Source organism: Macaca thibetana, chromosome 5 (genome assembly GCF_024542745.1).
Source record: "Macaca thibetana thibetana isolate TM-01 chromosome 5, ASM2454274v1, whole genome shotgun sequence".
Taxonomy (NCBI): Eukaryota; Metazoa; Chordata; class Mammalia; order Primates; family Cercopithecidae; genus Macaca; species Macaca thibetana.
Window position 1 is genome coordinate 3,389,699 of NC_065582.1, and position 15,256 is coordinate 3,404,954.

At 45.3% G+C, this 15,256-nt stretch overlaps 1 protein-coding gene across 8 annotated transcripts in view; it reads left to right on the forward strand.

Annotated features, from left to right (window-relative positions):
* FAT1 (FAT atypical cadherin 1) overlaps positions 1-15,256 on the forward strand; it is a 143,951-nt gene that overhangs the window by 65,308 nt on the left and 63,387 nt on the right. For all 8 annotated transcript variants that reach the window (XM_050791565.1, XM_050791572.1, XM_050791567.1 and 5 more), the window contains exon 3: positions 935-1,249. In XM_050791565.1, the coding sequence (XP_050647522.1) occupies positions 935-1,249 (315 nt within the window). The remainder of the gene's footprint in view (positions 1-934; positions 1,250-15,256) is intronic.

Sequence of the window (15,256 nt, forward strand, 5' to 3'; positions counted from 1 at the left end):
GTAATCATATAATTTCATCTCTTGCTAGTTGACTTACTAAGAAATGTATCCTAGTTTGGGTCCCAGTTGAGGACTTTTCTCTATCAACCCTGTATAAGATACTTCGGTATTTCACTTGTGTATTTAATACATTATTGTGCTTTATGTAAGGTGCTGGGGATACTGGTATTTAAGATGACGTGGCCTCTGCCCTTTTGGAGTTTATAGTGTAGCTGAAGAGTTTATATTTTTATAGCATGCTGGTTGTCTTCCCATTTGTTTGAGGCGATTGAAAGAAATGGAAGGACCTCAACACTCAGGAGATCTGAGCAGCCCGTTATTGTGGACTTTGAAGGTTGCACTTTGTTTCCTTTGCCACTGTGAGAAGGGCTATGCGTGCAGACCGAGCTGTCCGGAGGATGCTGCTGCTCCTGCCTTTTTCCTTAGACAGTGGCCGCCACACGGACACAGCGTGGGGAGCGGGGTTGCTGGACTGTGGGGTCTGAGATCTGGGCCATGGCTCTGGCGTCCTGAGTAGCCTCCAGGAAAGTCAGCACATCTCTCAACCAACTATAAACTTCACGTATCAAAAAATGAAGTGTTGGGCCGTTGGATGATCTCTTAGTGCTCACCTATTTTGACACTTCAATGAGATAATATTTTTAAAGTGCGCCATTTAGTGCCTGACACCTGATTCTAATAACAAACACTTTCATAGCTTGTATTATGTGCCAAGTGTTCTAACCATTATACGCATGTTAGTTGAACATACTATGGTTTTCTCATTTTAGAAGAAAGGAAGCTGAGTCACAGAAAGGCTAGTGACCTTGCTCAAGGTTATGCACCTAGTAAGAGGCATATAAAGCCCTCAGTAAGCCGGAGTTGTTGACACTTTCTCAAGCTGGCAGTTTTGGTTGTTGACGTGCTGCTTTACGTTTTTCTTTTTTCTCTCTAGGTATCATAGAGACGTCAGATCGACTGGACCGTGAATCGACCTCCCATTATTGGCTGACAGTCTTTGCAACCGATCAGGGTGTCGTGCCTCTTTCATCGTTCATAGAGATCTACATAGAGGTTGAGGATGTCAATGACAATGCCCCACAGACATCAGAGCCTGTTTATTACCCAGAAATCTTGGAAAATTCTCCTAAAGATGTGTCTGTGGTCCAGATCGAGGCATTCGATCCAGATTTGAGCTCTAATGACAAGCTCGTGTACAGAATTACAAGTGGAAATCCGCAGGGGTTCTTCGCAGTACATCCTAAAACAGGTATGTGTTAATACTGCTGTGTGCAACGTTCATGCTTATGCTCTTCTGTTAGGGGGAAAAGTAAGAATTAGCATTGATCTGTTACATGCTTTCGTTTTTTGTTAAATTGTTTTCCTTTTGAATTATTCAAAATAAGCCTTTATTTTGGATAAAAATTTAGCCTAACAGGGTGTGGTGGCTCGCGCCTGTAATCCCAGCACTTTGGGAGGCCAAGGCAGGTGGACCACAAGGTCAGGAGATCGAGACCATCCTGGCTAACACGGTGAAACCCCATCTCCACTAAAAGTACAAAAAATTAGCCGGGCGTGGTGGCAGGCGCCTGTAGTCCCAGCTACTTGGGAGACTGAGGCAGGAGAATGGCAATGGCTTGAACCCGGGAGGCAGAGCTTGCAGTGAGCTGAGATGGTGCCACTGCACTCCAGCGACAGAGCGAGACTCCGTCTCAAAAAAAAAAAATTAGCTTTTTTAACTTTGAGTTTGCTTTTATAAAGCTATTTTACAATTATGCTCATTAGTAGGGTTTCACTTTCAGGTTAAAAAGCAAACATTGTTATTTCAGTAATAGCTCCTAAATTAGTGATATATCTTAAATTTACAGCAAATTCTACTGCTGCTAAGAATTTGAATTGTCCTAAGTCCACTTTTTGTAAAGAATATTAAAAGAGTTTATTTCACAGTTCGCTAGTTTTGTAATGTTTTAAGGTTCTCCCATAGAGCAGTGCTGTATGTGCAGGTGGTAAGGGATTGGGATTAAACAGTTTTCAGACTGGAAGCGGTTGCTTTCCTGAAATGACACCCCAGGCCTTTTGCTTCTAACATTTTTTCCATCGATGTCTGTGACCGACTCCCCTGCTTCCCAGAAGACAGCTCCTTGACCTCAAGATCCTCCTCCAAAATTTTTATAAACTTCTAATCTTTGTTCCTTACTGCACAAGTGATAACTGCGTTCACCCTCCTTGTGAAATAAAGGAAAAGTGAGCTAAAAACTAAGTGCTGAAAAATCAGAAGGCATGGCCAAGCATAAGAAAGTCAGAAGTGTGTAAGCGTTGTGAGGATGCATTTGGAGTCCAGAGTGTGTGCCTCTAGTGCAGTCCCAGACCTCGAGAGAGAAATCTAGAAGTAAAAGCCTTGATTGATGCAATGTGGGTGTGAACAAAAACCCCCAAAGAGATGTTTTCCTATCCTCTTCCCAGACCCCAACAATCATCCTCACGGAAGATTTCTGTGAACAAGCGTGTGCTTGGGGGTTGGGGGGAGATTCCACGCACACTGAGCAGCGCGCACCTTGGGAGCGCTCTCATTCAATTCTGACGGGTTTTCTTGCCTGGACAGCCTCAGATTCTCAGTTCCCAAGAGTGTTCCCTTCCTCCCCCCAGCTGCAAGCCCAGGCCTCCGAAACTCCTGACGGACCAGCTCCAAGTGAGGGTTCGCGTGACCTCTCTTTGGGTTCTGTTACTCTATTAGAACAGCTCACAGAACTCAGGGAAACACTTATATTTACCTGGTTATTACAAAGGACATTTTAAAGGATACAAATAAACAGCCAGATGAAGAGATACACGGGGGCAAAGTCTGCAAGGGTCCCACGCACAGGCCCTTCTGTCCCAGTGGAGTCGGGGTGCACCACCCTCCCAGCACCTGGATAAGTTCTTGTTCACCTTCCTGTAGCCTCCGCGTGTTCAGCGGCCAGAAACTCTGAACTCTGCTTTCTTGGGCCTTTTACGGAGACTTCATTACCTAGGCATGATTGACGCACGGACAGCCATGTCAACATGTGGTTGACAGAGGCCTGTCTCTTCAGATTCTTGGCCTCTGTCTGCAGCGTTTCCGCCTCCAGGATGTGGAGCGGGACCCTCTCTGGAATGAGGGGCTTGTGACGCACAGTCAGATTGGAGTCCTGCCTTGGCAGGTGAAAGGAGAGTGGCAGTTGGTCCGGACAGAGATTCTGTTTCCTGAGGCAAAAAGTGCTACAACATAACCGAAGACTGTGACAGGGGTATGGGAGTGACAAACCAGAAACCGTGGACAGAAACAAATATACACCCCTCCCCACAACACACATGTGTGTCATATCACAGGTGGCAATTCAAGACCAGAACTACCCCTATAGTAATGTGTGTGATGAATTAGGCTAAGCAGTGTTTTCCATTTTCTTGTGTCTTCTCTCTTTTAGATTAGATTAAGTCCTCTGTGAAGAGACAGATGAGCAAGCAATAAATATTATTTTGGATATCTAAGCACATGGCATAGGTCTGGGCATAATACATATTTGAGGAGTAGGAGAAAGAAACTGAGGAGATGATGTAGCTTAGCATTGCTGTGGGGAGCCTTGAAAACCCTGGGTTCTTCCTGGGGCCCCAGAAATGATGATGTGGCTGCTATGGTGTTATGTCTTGTTGTAGAAACATGATTAACATGACATTGCCTCTCCCCTTTAAATCTCTCTATTCTGACAACTCTAAAGAAAAGGTGTTTGCAGCTCTATGCTGTTACCTTCAGCAGGAGTAAACCCTCTCCAGGTGTCCACCGCCAGCCCCCCAGCCCCGGTGGCAGTACAGGCATTCTGCTGGCAGGGCGGCAGGAGGAAATTCAGTGGACTGCACCCAGAGGCTTTCTTTTCTTACGAGTTGAAGTCAGGTAATAGTGGAGGATACCATAGTTAGTACACAGCAGTATTTGTTGTGAAGTATGTTAAAAACTATGATTAGTAAAGAAGTCCCAACGTTCCACAAATCACCTAAAGTCTCTGAAGATGAAGAACCATATTTTAGCATGGGAATTATTAATATAGGAAATATAGCTTCATAAGATCAGTTTCTAGATGATTCTCTTCCCCCAACTCAGCAGCAAATTGGGGTGTGATCCTCAGGACCCAAAGTGCAGATGCCTCATGTTCTCACAGCCTTTAAAGCAGACTGACTTTTCACAGGTAGGTCGGTGTCGTGGCGGCTTGATTGGGAAGGCTGATGAAAGTCTGTCTGGCAGAAAAAAGTGCTTGAGAGTTACTGACCCATCGCACCACCTGGAGACCCTAAATCGTGTTACTTAATGATTAATGGCTGAGCAAGGAAATCACTGGGCTGGAAATCAAGAGATCTGGGCCATAGGGAGGCCTTCCCTCTGGGATCCTGGGGCAAACTGACTTCCGGGTTCTTCGATTTTGTGATTCGGGGTGTTTCTGCACCCCTGTTAAGGCTTGTGTGTGTAGAGTGCAGGAGCGCCCAGGGTCATTCAGGGCACAGGTGCCTCAGCTGCTTCCACTTGCAGGTGTTATAGTTGCTCTGTTAATGAATATAAGACAGTCAAGAATCTAGTAGATTGATAAACTTGTGCCTTTGAATAAACAAATTTGCTGGAATAAAGTGGATCTACTTGTTTCTTAGTGGGAAACATGAATTTGGGACCCGGGTGATTATCCTCAGTGTCCAGCAGGCTAGAGAGTGCTTCAGTTTATCATCATTTAAAGTGTGTGTTTGTGCATCACTTACAGTCACGCGTGGCTGAATGCCAGGGATGCATTTTGAGAAACGCGTCATCAGGTGATTTTGTCAGTGTGTGGACAACATAGAGTGTACTTACCCAAACCTAGATAGATGGTCTAGCCTACTACACACTCAGGCTGTATGGGATGGCCTGTTCTAGTCTACAGACCTGTATACCATGATCCTGTACTGAACACTGCAGGCACTTGTAACGCATTTGTGTGTCCAACATAGCTAAGTATAGAAAAAGTGCAGTAAAAATATGATATTAATCTTTCACAGCCACGGTCGTATGTACAGTTTGAGCGTATATGCAGCCTGTGGTTAGCTGAAACGTCATTACGCAGTGCATGGCTGTATTTATTTACTGAACTTTGAAATTATTTTCCCGAATCTTTGAAAGTTCGTCTACAAAAGTGAAATAACCAAGAGGAACTGGTGTGTGCAGCAGTGTGGCACAGGCCCTCACGGGTCCGGTGGAAGTGCGGCACGGGCCCTCACGGGTCCGGTGGAAGTGCGGCACGGGCCCTCACGGGTCCGGTGGAAGTGCGGCACGGGCCCTCACGGGTCCGGTGGAAGTGTGGCACAGACTCTCATAGGTCTGGTGGAAGTGTGGACAGGCTCTCACGGGTCCGGTGGAAGTGTGGCATGGGCCCTCGGGTCCGGTGGAAGTGTGGCATGGGCCCTCGGGTCCGGTGGAAGTGTGGCATGGGCCCTCGGGTCCGGTGGAAGTGTGGCATGGGCCCTCAGGGATCCGGTGGAAGTGTGGACAGGCTCTCACGGGTCCGGTGGAAGTGTGGCATGGGCCCTCGGGTCCGGTGGAAGTGTGGCATGGGCCCTCAGGGATCCGGTGGAAGTGTGGACAGGCTCTCACGGGTCCGGTGGAAGTGTGGCATGGGCCCTCGGGTCCGGTGAAAGTGTGGCATGGGCCCTCAGGGATCCGGTGGAAGTGTGGACAGGCTCTCAGGGATCCGGTGGAAGCGTGGCATGGGCCCTCGGGTCCGGTGGAAGTGTGGCATGGGCCCTCAGGGATCCGGTGGAAGTGTGGCACGGGCTCTCAGGGATCTGGTGGAAGTGTGGCATGGGCCCTCAGGGATCCGGTGGAAGTGTGGACAGGCTCTCACGGGTCCGGTGGAAGTGTGGACAGGCTCTCAGGGATCGGGTGGAAGTGTGGCATGGGCCCTCGGGTCCGGTGGAAGTGTGGCATGGGCCCTCAGGGATCCGGTGGAAGTGTGGACAGGCTCTCATGGGTCCGGTGGAAGTGTGGCATGGGCCCTCGGGTCCGGTGGAAGTGTGGCATGGGCCCTCAGGGATCCGGTGGAAGTGTGGCATGGGCCCTCGGGTCCGGTGGAAGTGTGGCATGGGCCCTCAGGGATCCGGTGGAAGTGTGGACAGGCTCTCAGGGATCCGGTGGAAGTGTGGCATGGGCCCTCGGGTCCAGTGGAAGTGTGGCATGGGCCCTCAGGGATCCGGTGGAAGTGTGGACAGGCTCTCAGGGATCCGGTGGAAGTGTGGCATGGGCCCTCGGGTCCGGTGGAAGTGTGGCATGGGCCCTCGGGTCCGGTGGAAGTGTGGCATGGGCCCTCGGGTCCGGTGGAAGTGTGGCATGGGCCCTCGGGTCCGGTGGAAGTGTGGCATGGGCCCTCGGGTCCGGTGGAAGTAGGAAACCGGCAGTGGGTGTGACTGTGAAGATGAGGCCCTGTGGAACAGGTACTGGGCTGATTGTGAAGGTGGTAACAATAGATTGATGGAGAGGAGGTAGAAGGTGTTTTTATGTTGGGGGCAATTTGAAGGAATGGTGAGTTGGAGACCAAGAAATAAGTGTACGGGAGATGGCTACACTCAATGGAAAACCTCGAATGCCAGAATAAGGGTGAAAGAGGTTATTGTTATTTTTATGAATAAAAGTGACCTCTTTTTGAGAGTCGGTATAAAGTGCCTTGCAACATTTTGGATAAACTTAAATAAAATGACCTCACTAAAAGTCTTTTTGGAAAAGAGGAAGACATCTCGGCAATATTTTTCTCTCCTTACCCTTTTGTCACAGTACAACAAAATATTTTAAAAGCCACAACCAGAAACCTTCCTAGGAGTGGGTTTAGTGAGTGATCTTACGAATTTTGTGCTCTAAACAAGTTTGAGTGAACTTTTTTGAATGCTTTTTCTCTTTAAGGTTTTTGTGCTTAATTGTGGTGCCGAGAACTGTCCGTCTGCATTTCAGACCATTCTTATTACATTGTTTACAAGTGGGGGGGCAGTGGGGGGGGCAGTGGGTTTTCATTTTTAGGAGATACAAGTGGAAGACCATATCCATTTTCCTTTTGTGATATATACACTTCTGTTGACATCACTAATTTTAATAACATTTTTTGTTTGTGTCCATTATTAGTTATAGGGTAAATGTGCTTCTTTTAACATAAGCTGCACGCTTGTTCCAGGTGGAAGAGAGACAGGAGCGTAGAATTCAGATTGTTTGGCGCCTTGGCAGCTCCGGCGCCTGCAAACAAAAGCGTCACAGCTTTGTGGTATGTCAAGGACAGAGAAGAAAGGGAGTCCCGAACAAAAGGGACTAGTGTGAGCTTCTCATGTCTCATTATTCACGAACAACCTCTGGAAATCGACACCACACTTGCAGAGTCTTTTTAAAAGTTACTGCTTTGAACTTGGAGGAGTTGATATGCAACTTACAATTCACGTTTATTAATACTTTTGAAGTGTTACTTTTAGACATGTGCGTCCTTTAGAAGAGACCACCGTCTTACTCTCTTATCTGTATGTTTGATATTTTTCAAGTTTTTGCTACAAACCAAGTAGTGAATCTTTATTTTTAAAAAGCTTTTTTGAGGTGTAATTGACTTACAGCAAATTGCACATATTTAAAGTCTACAAATTGATAAGCTTTGACGTAGCTTTTACACCTGAGAAAGCACCACCACTCTCAGGGAGTGAACACACCCATCATTCCCAAAGGTCTGCTCACACTTCTCTATTCCCCCTTCCAGCCTTCCCACCTGCATCTCTAGTCAACTGCTGGTGTGCTTTCTAGCACTAAATAATAGTGTGCATTTCCTAGAATTTTATATTCGTGAACTCACGTGGCATGTACTCTTTTTGGTAAGGCTTCTTACAGTTCGCATGTTTATTTGAGATTCATGCATGTTTTAGCGTGTATTAGGACTACGTTTCTTTTCATTGCTGTGTATCCTTTGTGTAGATAGATTAATTTGTGTATGCACTCACCTGGTGATAGGCATTTGTATTGTTGCCAGGTTTTGGCTGCTTATAAATAAAGCTGCTGCGAACATTGAGTACAAGTCCTTCTTTGGATGCCTACTTCCGTTTCTCTTGGACGTCACCTAGGGGTGCATAGCTGGCTGGAAACTGTCTCAAGGCAGCAAGCTGCTGCGATCGCGGCTCTCCCCTCGTCTGTTTCTCTCAGGGATCCCTGTCTTTCTTTGCCTGATGTCTAGTGTCGTGTCACCAGCCAGTGCATTCATTTTGTCTGCTTCTTGGTGGTTTTATGTTAAAGCGTAAATCTGATCCCCTCACTAGAAGTGGAAGGTCAGCTATTGCGTTTAAATCAGAAAAAGATGCCTTTTTAAGTTTAGAAGCTCCATCAACGTGGATGGACTATAAACACCTCCTTTAATAAACAGTGAATCTTCTTAGCCAGGGTTTTTGTGTCTTTAAGGAGTAAAAACTGAATTTCTAGGTTTATTTTAAATGGAAACTTAGCAATATCCTGGGTATGTTTCTGGAGTTTGTGGAAATACGGATATATATGCACTTTTTGTCCCTCCCAAATTGTGCTGTTGTGTTGTACCCAGTAGCCAGGATGGCACTCCTCAGTCCTCCTTCCCCGGAGTACCGTTCACATCAGTTTACTCTGCTCAGCAAGGCCGGAAGGCAGATGTGTGTTTGTGATGTGTGTTTGTGATGTATGTGCACGTGTGGGTAGCATACTTCATCATTTCTATCACTTGTTTTAAATAGGTAATGCAATCACATGGTAAAACATGCAAAAAGTACAAGAAGATACCCAGTCAAGTTTTACTTTTACCCAGTTCTCCAGACACTCAGTTCCCTTCCTTAGTATATTCACTCTATTTTCTTATTTTCTCTATCCTGAATGCTGTGGCATCTGGGCCCTCACTGAGTGGGGAAGGACTGCCCCTTCCGGGACTCGGGATAGCAAATGACGGGTGCAGGACCATGCCTTTCATACACAAGCTGACCAGTCCGGAGTCCCGCTCCACACCACCACCTGTGTCATACCCAGGTCATCTCAGAGCCAGCGCTAGACAACTGGGGACAGCTATGCCCCAGAGCCTTTGAAATTGCGTAAACCAGCCAATCCATAGCGTCTCGCTCTAGCCTTTCTGTGAGATCCTCAGTCCAGCTTTCCCGGTTCCTTCCACCTCCAGACCGACCCTGGCACGGTCCCGTGTGGCCCGGTACAGCCTTTGCCACCTTCAGTGGGGGTAGCGTGGCCTCCTCTTGGGGAAGTAGCAGACTGCCTTTTCACTGGCGGTCATACCTCATCTGTTGTCTCACCATACCTGAATAATAAAATCTACTACTTAAAGACAGCTAGTGTTTGCATTTTCTTTCACTTGTATGCAGGCAAGAAAGAATATGTTGGTTTTTTCCTCACCTTTGGACACAGATAGCGTACTGTATACATGGATATGCATCTTGGATTTTTCTGTAACAGTATTGGATGCTGTGCTTTTAAGATCACCTTGGCCAAGTGTGGTGGCTCATGCCTGTAATCCCAGCACTTTTGGGAGGCTGAGGCTTGTGGATCACTTGAGGTCAGGAGTTCGAATCCAGCCTGGCCAACATGGCGAAACCCTATCTCTGCTAAAAACAAAAATTAGCTGGGTGTGGTGTTGCACACCTTAATCCCAGCTGCTTGGGAGGCTGAGGCATGAGAATTGCTTGAACCCAGGAGGCAGAGTTGCAGTAAGCCGATATCACTCCACTGCCCTCCAGCCTAGGCAACAGAGGGAGACCACATCTCAAAGAACAAACAAACAAAAAACCCCAAAACACCTTATTGTGGTTACTGATGAATTTGACACATTATTATAGGTATATGCATATCCACATACCTTTCACTGTCCATTTCACTGATCTTCTGATTTTATCTAATCAATGTTTACTTTTTACCTCTTCTCATTCATCTTCCTCTTTGAGAACAAATACAGTAAGAAAGACTTTTATTTATGACTTTAAATAAATTTATTAAAAAGTTTAGTAGTTAATGGTACAGGGCATCCTCTTTGTGTATGTTTGTGTTTGTGATTTCTGTGTGTCTATATGTGCATCTTAAAAGGTTTAGGCTCTGTAACAGCTGCTACCTGTATTTCTGTCCTCTTGAGATTTTAAATAGGTAATGCAATCACATAGTACACAATTCAATATGTATATACCATAAAAACCTCATTTGTTAAATACTGAATCTTCTTAACGGAGGTTTTGTGTTTTGATTTCAGCTTCATGTTTCTTAGGTTTTCAACCTTCATCGATCCTGTAGAGTGATTTTTTTTTTTTTTCTTCTTCGAGACAGTGTCTCACTCTGTCGTCCAGGCTGGAGTGCAGTGGTGCCATTTGCCTCACCGCAGCCTCAAACTCCTGCGCCCAAGTTCTTCCTTCCTCAGCCTCCTGAGTAACCGGGACCACAGACATGCACCACCATGCCCAGCTCATTTTTATATTTTTTGTAGAAATAGGGGTCTCGCCATGTTGCTCAGACTGGTCTCCAACTTCTGAGCTCAAACAATCCTCCTGTCTTGGCCTCCCAAAGTGGGATTTTTACAGGCGTGAGCCACCGTGCCCAACCTGCAGAGTAAAAGTTTCTTGTGTTTTGGAGGCTGATCCTTACTCAAAATCCCGTCTCATTATCGTGGAGCACACATTGCACTGTTAGAATCTTGTTGGTCCTGCCGGTTCGTTCTCTTTGAGCAGACTTCCATCAGCTATCTCGTGCCTCTTCCCTTGGAGAGCTAAGCTGGAAGGAGACAGCCCAAGGGAAACCAGGAAAGCCTAATTTTTCTTCTTTTGCCACCTTTTTGTCTTATTCTCTGAAGTTTTTTTTATACCACTCTTCCACCTGTCTGCTGTGTCTTGCCATCACTTTTGGATAGGGCTGGAACAGAACTTTCGTTAGGAGTCAGAGGAACTTGACAAGCGTGTCTCATCTGTTACAAGCAGCTTCCACAGACTTCATCTTTACAAGAGCCCTGTGAGATGGTTACTGCAGATACCAGTAGCCTGCTGCGTTCCTTGTTTACATTTTCTTCATTTTACAAATAATCTGAAGACTTCACAGAGGTCAGAGCTGCCAGAGGTCAGGCAATGTGAATTTCCTGGCTGCCGCTTCTCAGTGCGTGGTGCCAGTCTCCGTCCTGTGCCTTTGCGTTTGGGTGTGAATGTGGCTGTGCAGCCAGTTTTTCTGTTTCGTATCTACTCTTTGTATTGAGGGATTCTGTTTCATATAATAGTTGCTTTTCAGGCTAATCTTATTCCTATGGTGCCATCAGACCAAAAATGGGAAACTTTTAAGTAACACTAGATTTTTAAACTTAGTTTTATGAACCATGGACCTCGGGTCATCAAACTGTTCCTATAAAGGGCCACACAGGGCTTTTGGGTTTGTGGGCCATTCAGTCTCTGTCATACCACTCAGCCTTGTCACTGTAGCCCAGAGGCTGCTGTACATGATATGGAAATGAGTGAGCACGGCTGTGTTCCAGTAAAACTTTACAAATAAATAAATAATTCAATAAAATTTGAATTTTCTGTCCTTTTCATGTATCACAAAAGTTTTTTTCAACCCTTTAAAAATGCAAAAGCCATTCTTCACTAGCCAGCCACACAAAAACAAGCTACGGTGGTTTCCTGACTCCTGATGACTTGATGTATTTACTGGTGGGACTAGTTAAGCAATTTCATTGATTGCTAATTTTGAAAATTATTTTGAAGGGATAGACTTTTATATATCTGAAGTAAAAATTGAATCCCTCCCGTTGCTGTAAGCAAGAATGCTTAGAAAGGATTATTTGTATTTTGTTTCTCTTGGTTGTTAATAATACAATTATTCTTTAAAGAAGAGCATTTAGAGTATCAGTTATCAAGGTTGAAATCTCAGATGAGATTTCACAGGTTGGTTAGTAGACTATTAGATCTCTTCCACATTGGGAAGTAATTGTTTCTCACTAGAAGATAAATTTTCCTAGATTTTGAGGTTTTCATACTTTTTTTGTGTTCATGTGTCCTGTTAAGAAGTTTTCAGAGCTCCCAATTTCAGCTCAGACACTTGGCTCTAAGTATACTTAGCAGGTCTTTATTGGTTCCCCCATTTTGTTTATTCTCTTATTCTGTGTTGAGATGTTATACTCAAATTACTCAGTTTCCATTTCGTATGCTTTTTAGAGGACAGCGTTATACAGTGGTCCATTTTTTATTCGCTTCTTTACATGTAAAATACTGTAGTATAGAATTATTTATGTTTACTATAGGAAATGTGATTTGTGATTGCAGACAGATTGGGTAGAGATGTGTAGTTTTTGTGTGGTAATCCCTGAAGCATGTAGTAAAGTTACCAAACGGTAGAAGAACTAGTAGGTATACTGGGTGCCCATCAGGTGTTAGTCCAGTAACACTTTACAACTATTTTTTTCTGAACCAAAGTAAATGGCATTTTATTGTGGCTGGAACGAGTACTGAACAAAGTGCAATAGGAAATAGCTAAAGCTGCAAACAACTTCCAGGGGTTTCCGGTAACATTTGATAGCTGCAAAGGAAGGAAAGGATGGGCCAGTCGCGTTACAATGGCAGGAATTCATTAAAAAAAAATTACCTATTTGCAGTCTTTTTACCAAGATAGGCAAATATTTTAAGGTGGAATCTGTAGATTTTTTTCCTACCTCTTTTTCATGCTCGTTATTATTTTATAAAATAAGTGAAGTATATTATCTCCAAAGTTTGCAGGAAGTCACATTTTATTCAGTACATTTCTGCCGATGTTGATGATGACAAGCTTTTTCCTCCTTAAATCGGTTAACTTGAATCTTTATGATAAATTCTGTCAGGAGCATTTGGTTTTTCTATAGCTGCTGAATATTATTTGCTAAAATTATAGTTAAGATTTTGCATGTGGGTGCCCGAGATTAGTCTTTTTATGTCAACATGATGTTAACCTTGTAAAATGGGTTGTGTACCCTACTCTCTTTTTCTCTCCCTGCTATATCTGGCATTTATAAGATCACTGAAGGCAGTTCCCTGTAAATTGAGTTTTGCCGTCGATCTTATGTTTTAACACCATCAATTTTCAACAAGAAACAGCTAGTGAGATAGAATTGAAGCCAGAAGAGACGTCTGAAGACTGTAGGGTACAGGCTCCCTGTGTGACGCCCCGTGTGACTTTAGACTAGTCATTTGATTAATTTTATTAGTGTTTTCTTTGGAACTCTGAAAGTTTGAACCAAATGAGTTCTGAGCGGCTTTCCAGCCTTGCCATTCTATGAATAGAATTCCATTTTTGGCTCCACGCCTAATCCTGCCGGCACCAGTACTGCAGTGACAAACAATAGCTGCTCAGATGGCCACAGCTGCCAAACGAGCTCGCAGCAGGCTGTGGTGAAATGCGGTCTTAGAACAGCACCGAATAAAGACAGGGTGGCGCTGCCGAGGATCTCTGAGCTCACAGTCTAGGGCTCTGAGGGGCTGGATGCTGAGTGATGAGTGAAGGAAAAGTTGCGTGTTTGCTCATGGCCAGCAAGGCAGTCTGTTTTGCGGAAGCGGAGGACGTGATGCCTTCCCGCCAGTGGGCAGTCGGCTTGTCGGCTCTGCGTGGTCAGTGGTGACTCTGGTGTATGTTTCGGGGGGATCCAGCGTTGGCTCAGGTCCTTATGGGCCAGGGCCACCCTCATTCATTATTGTATCCACCGCAGAACCAGGCATGATACTCATGAAAGATTTTTAAAAGCAGCCACATTTGAAGGACTTTTCCTTTCACCCACTGGAAGAGGAGGCCTAGCAGTTGAAGCAGACAGTCGCTGCCCTTGGTGCCGTTTCTGTCACTCCCCGCTCACCTGCGCCTTCTGCCCACCCCACTGTACAGCTCTCAGGCCTGCACCGTGATCTCTCAGTCACATACACAGCCTGGGTCTGGGGCCGTTTCCTTTTATTTAAGCTGGTTGGGTACAGATCAGTAGACTCGAATGTTCCATGGATGACGTGTTTACAAAGGCACAGTCAGGTGCTACCTGGAGTTCCACAGTTAGAGTCTCTTATTTCTGCATCTCATGGTGCTTTATTTTACTTTAATACCTCATTGTAAAAATCAAAATAATGACCGGTTTTGTGGCCCTCTTTGTTTTCCAGGCGTCTTGTGGGTCCCTGTAGTTTTCTGGTAGCTTTTTTACCTAACTCCGAGCAAGCTGTCTTTCAACACTGAACCGCGGACCTTTAAAACAATTTTTAGGAGCCCAAGATTTGTAACGTGTCCTATAAAGTTCTAAAGCACTTTTACTTAAATCTCTGACCTCTGGTATCTTCCCTGTTTATGTAATTTATGTTCATTTTTCCTAGTATTAGGCCTTTTTACTGTTCTTTCTTCTGTATAACAGAAGCAACAGGTATGGTTAAAATCGGAAGGACAGTTTGGGTAAACACGGGGTGAGCACAGGTAAGTTTTTCTGACTAAAGACAACATTAGGCAAATTATTTTTGCAAACACATTTTGATTAAGCCACTGTACCCCCAGGCCCGTGTTGCTGGTGGAGTGAGCCCTCGAGGACATAGAGGCTGTTTTACTTTCCTCGGAATTGAAGCGTCTGTTCTGTCTTGGTTCTTACATGAAACAGCTTTAGAGCTGGAACTTTGTGTGTTACAGGCTTTAAGCTAGAATTTATTCATATGAATAGAGTTGCTAAGTCAATATTTAGGGAGTTTTTCTATTATGGAGGGGAAATAATATACTCAGAACTGATGTGTGGTTTGTGTCATATTTTATATATTCGTAACTGAAAACAAGACTTAGCTGAATTGTGGTTCTCCGCCAGCGATGTTGAGGAAGCCCCATTCCAGAGCCGCGGCATCCTGCTCTCTCCTCCTCCTGAGGGATCCTGTTCTCTCCTCTCCTGAGGGATCCTGTTTTCTCCTTCTCCTGAGGGGTCCTGCTCTCTCCTCCTCCTGAGGGATCCTGTTTTCTCCTCCTCCTGAGGGATCCTGCTCTCTCCTTTCCTGAGGGATCCTCTTCTCTCCTCCTCCTGAGGGATCCTGCTCTCTCCTCCTCCTGAGGGATCCTGTTCTCTCCTCCTCTGAGGGATCCTGTTTTCTCCTCCTCTGAGGGATCCTGTTCTCTCCTCCTCTGAGGGATCCTGTTTTCTCCTCCTCTGAGGGATCCTGTTCTCTCCTCCTCCTGAGGGATCCTGTTCTCTCCTCCCCTGAGGGATCCTGTTCTCTCCTCCTCTGAGGGATCCTGTTTTCTCCTCCTCCTGAGGGATCCTGTTCTCTC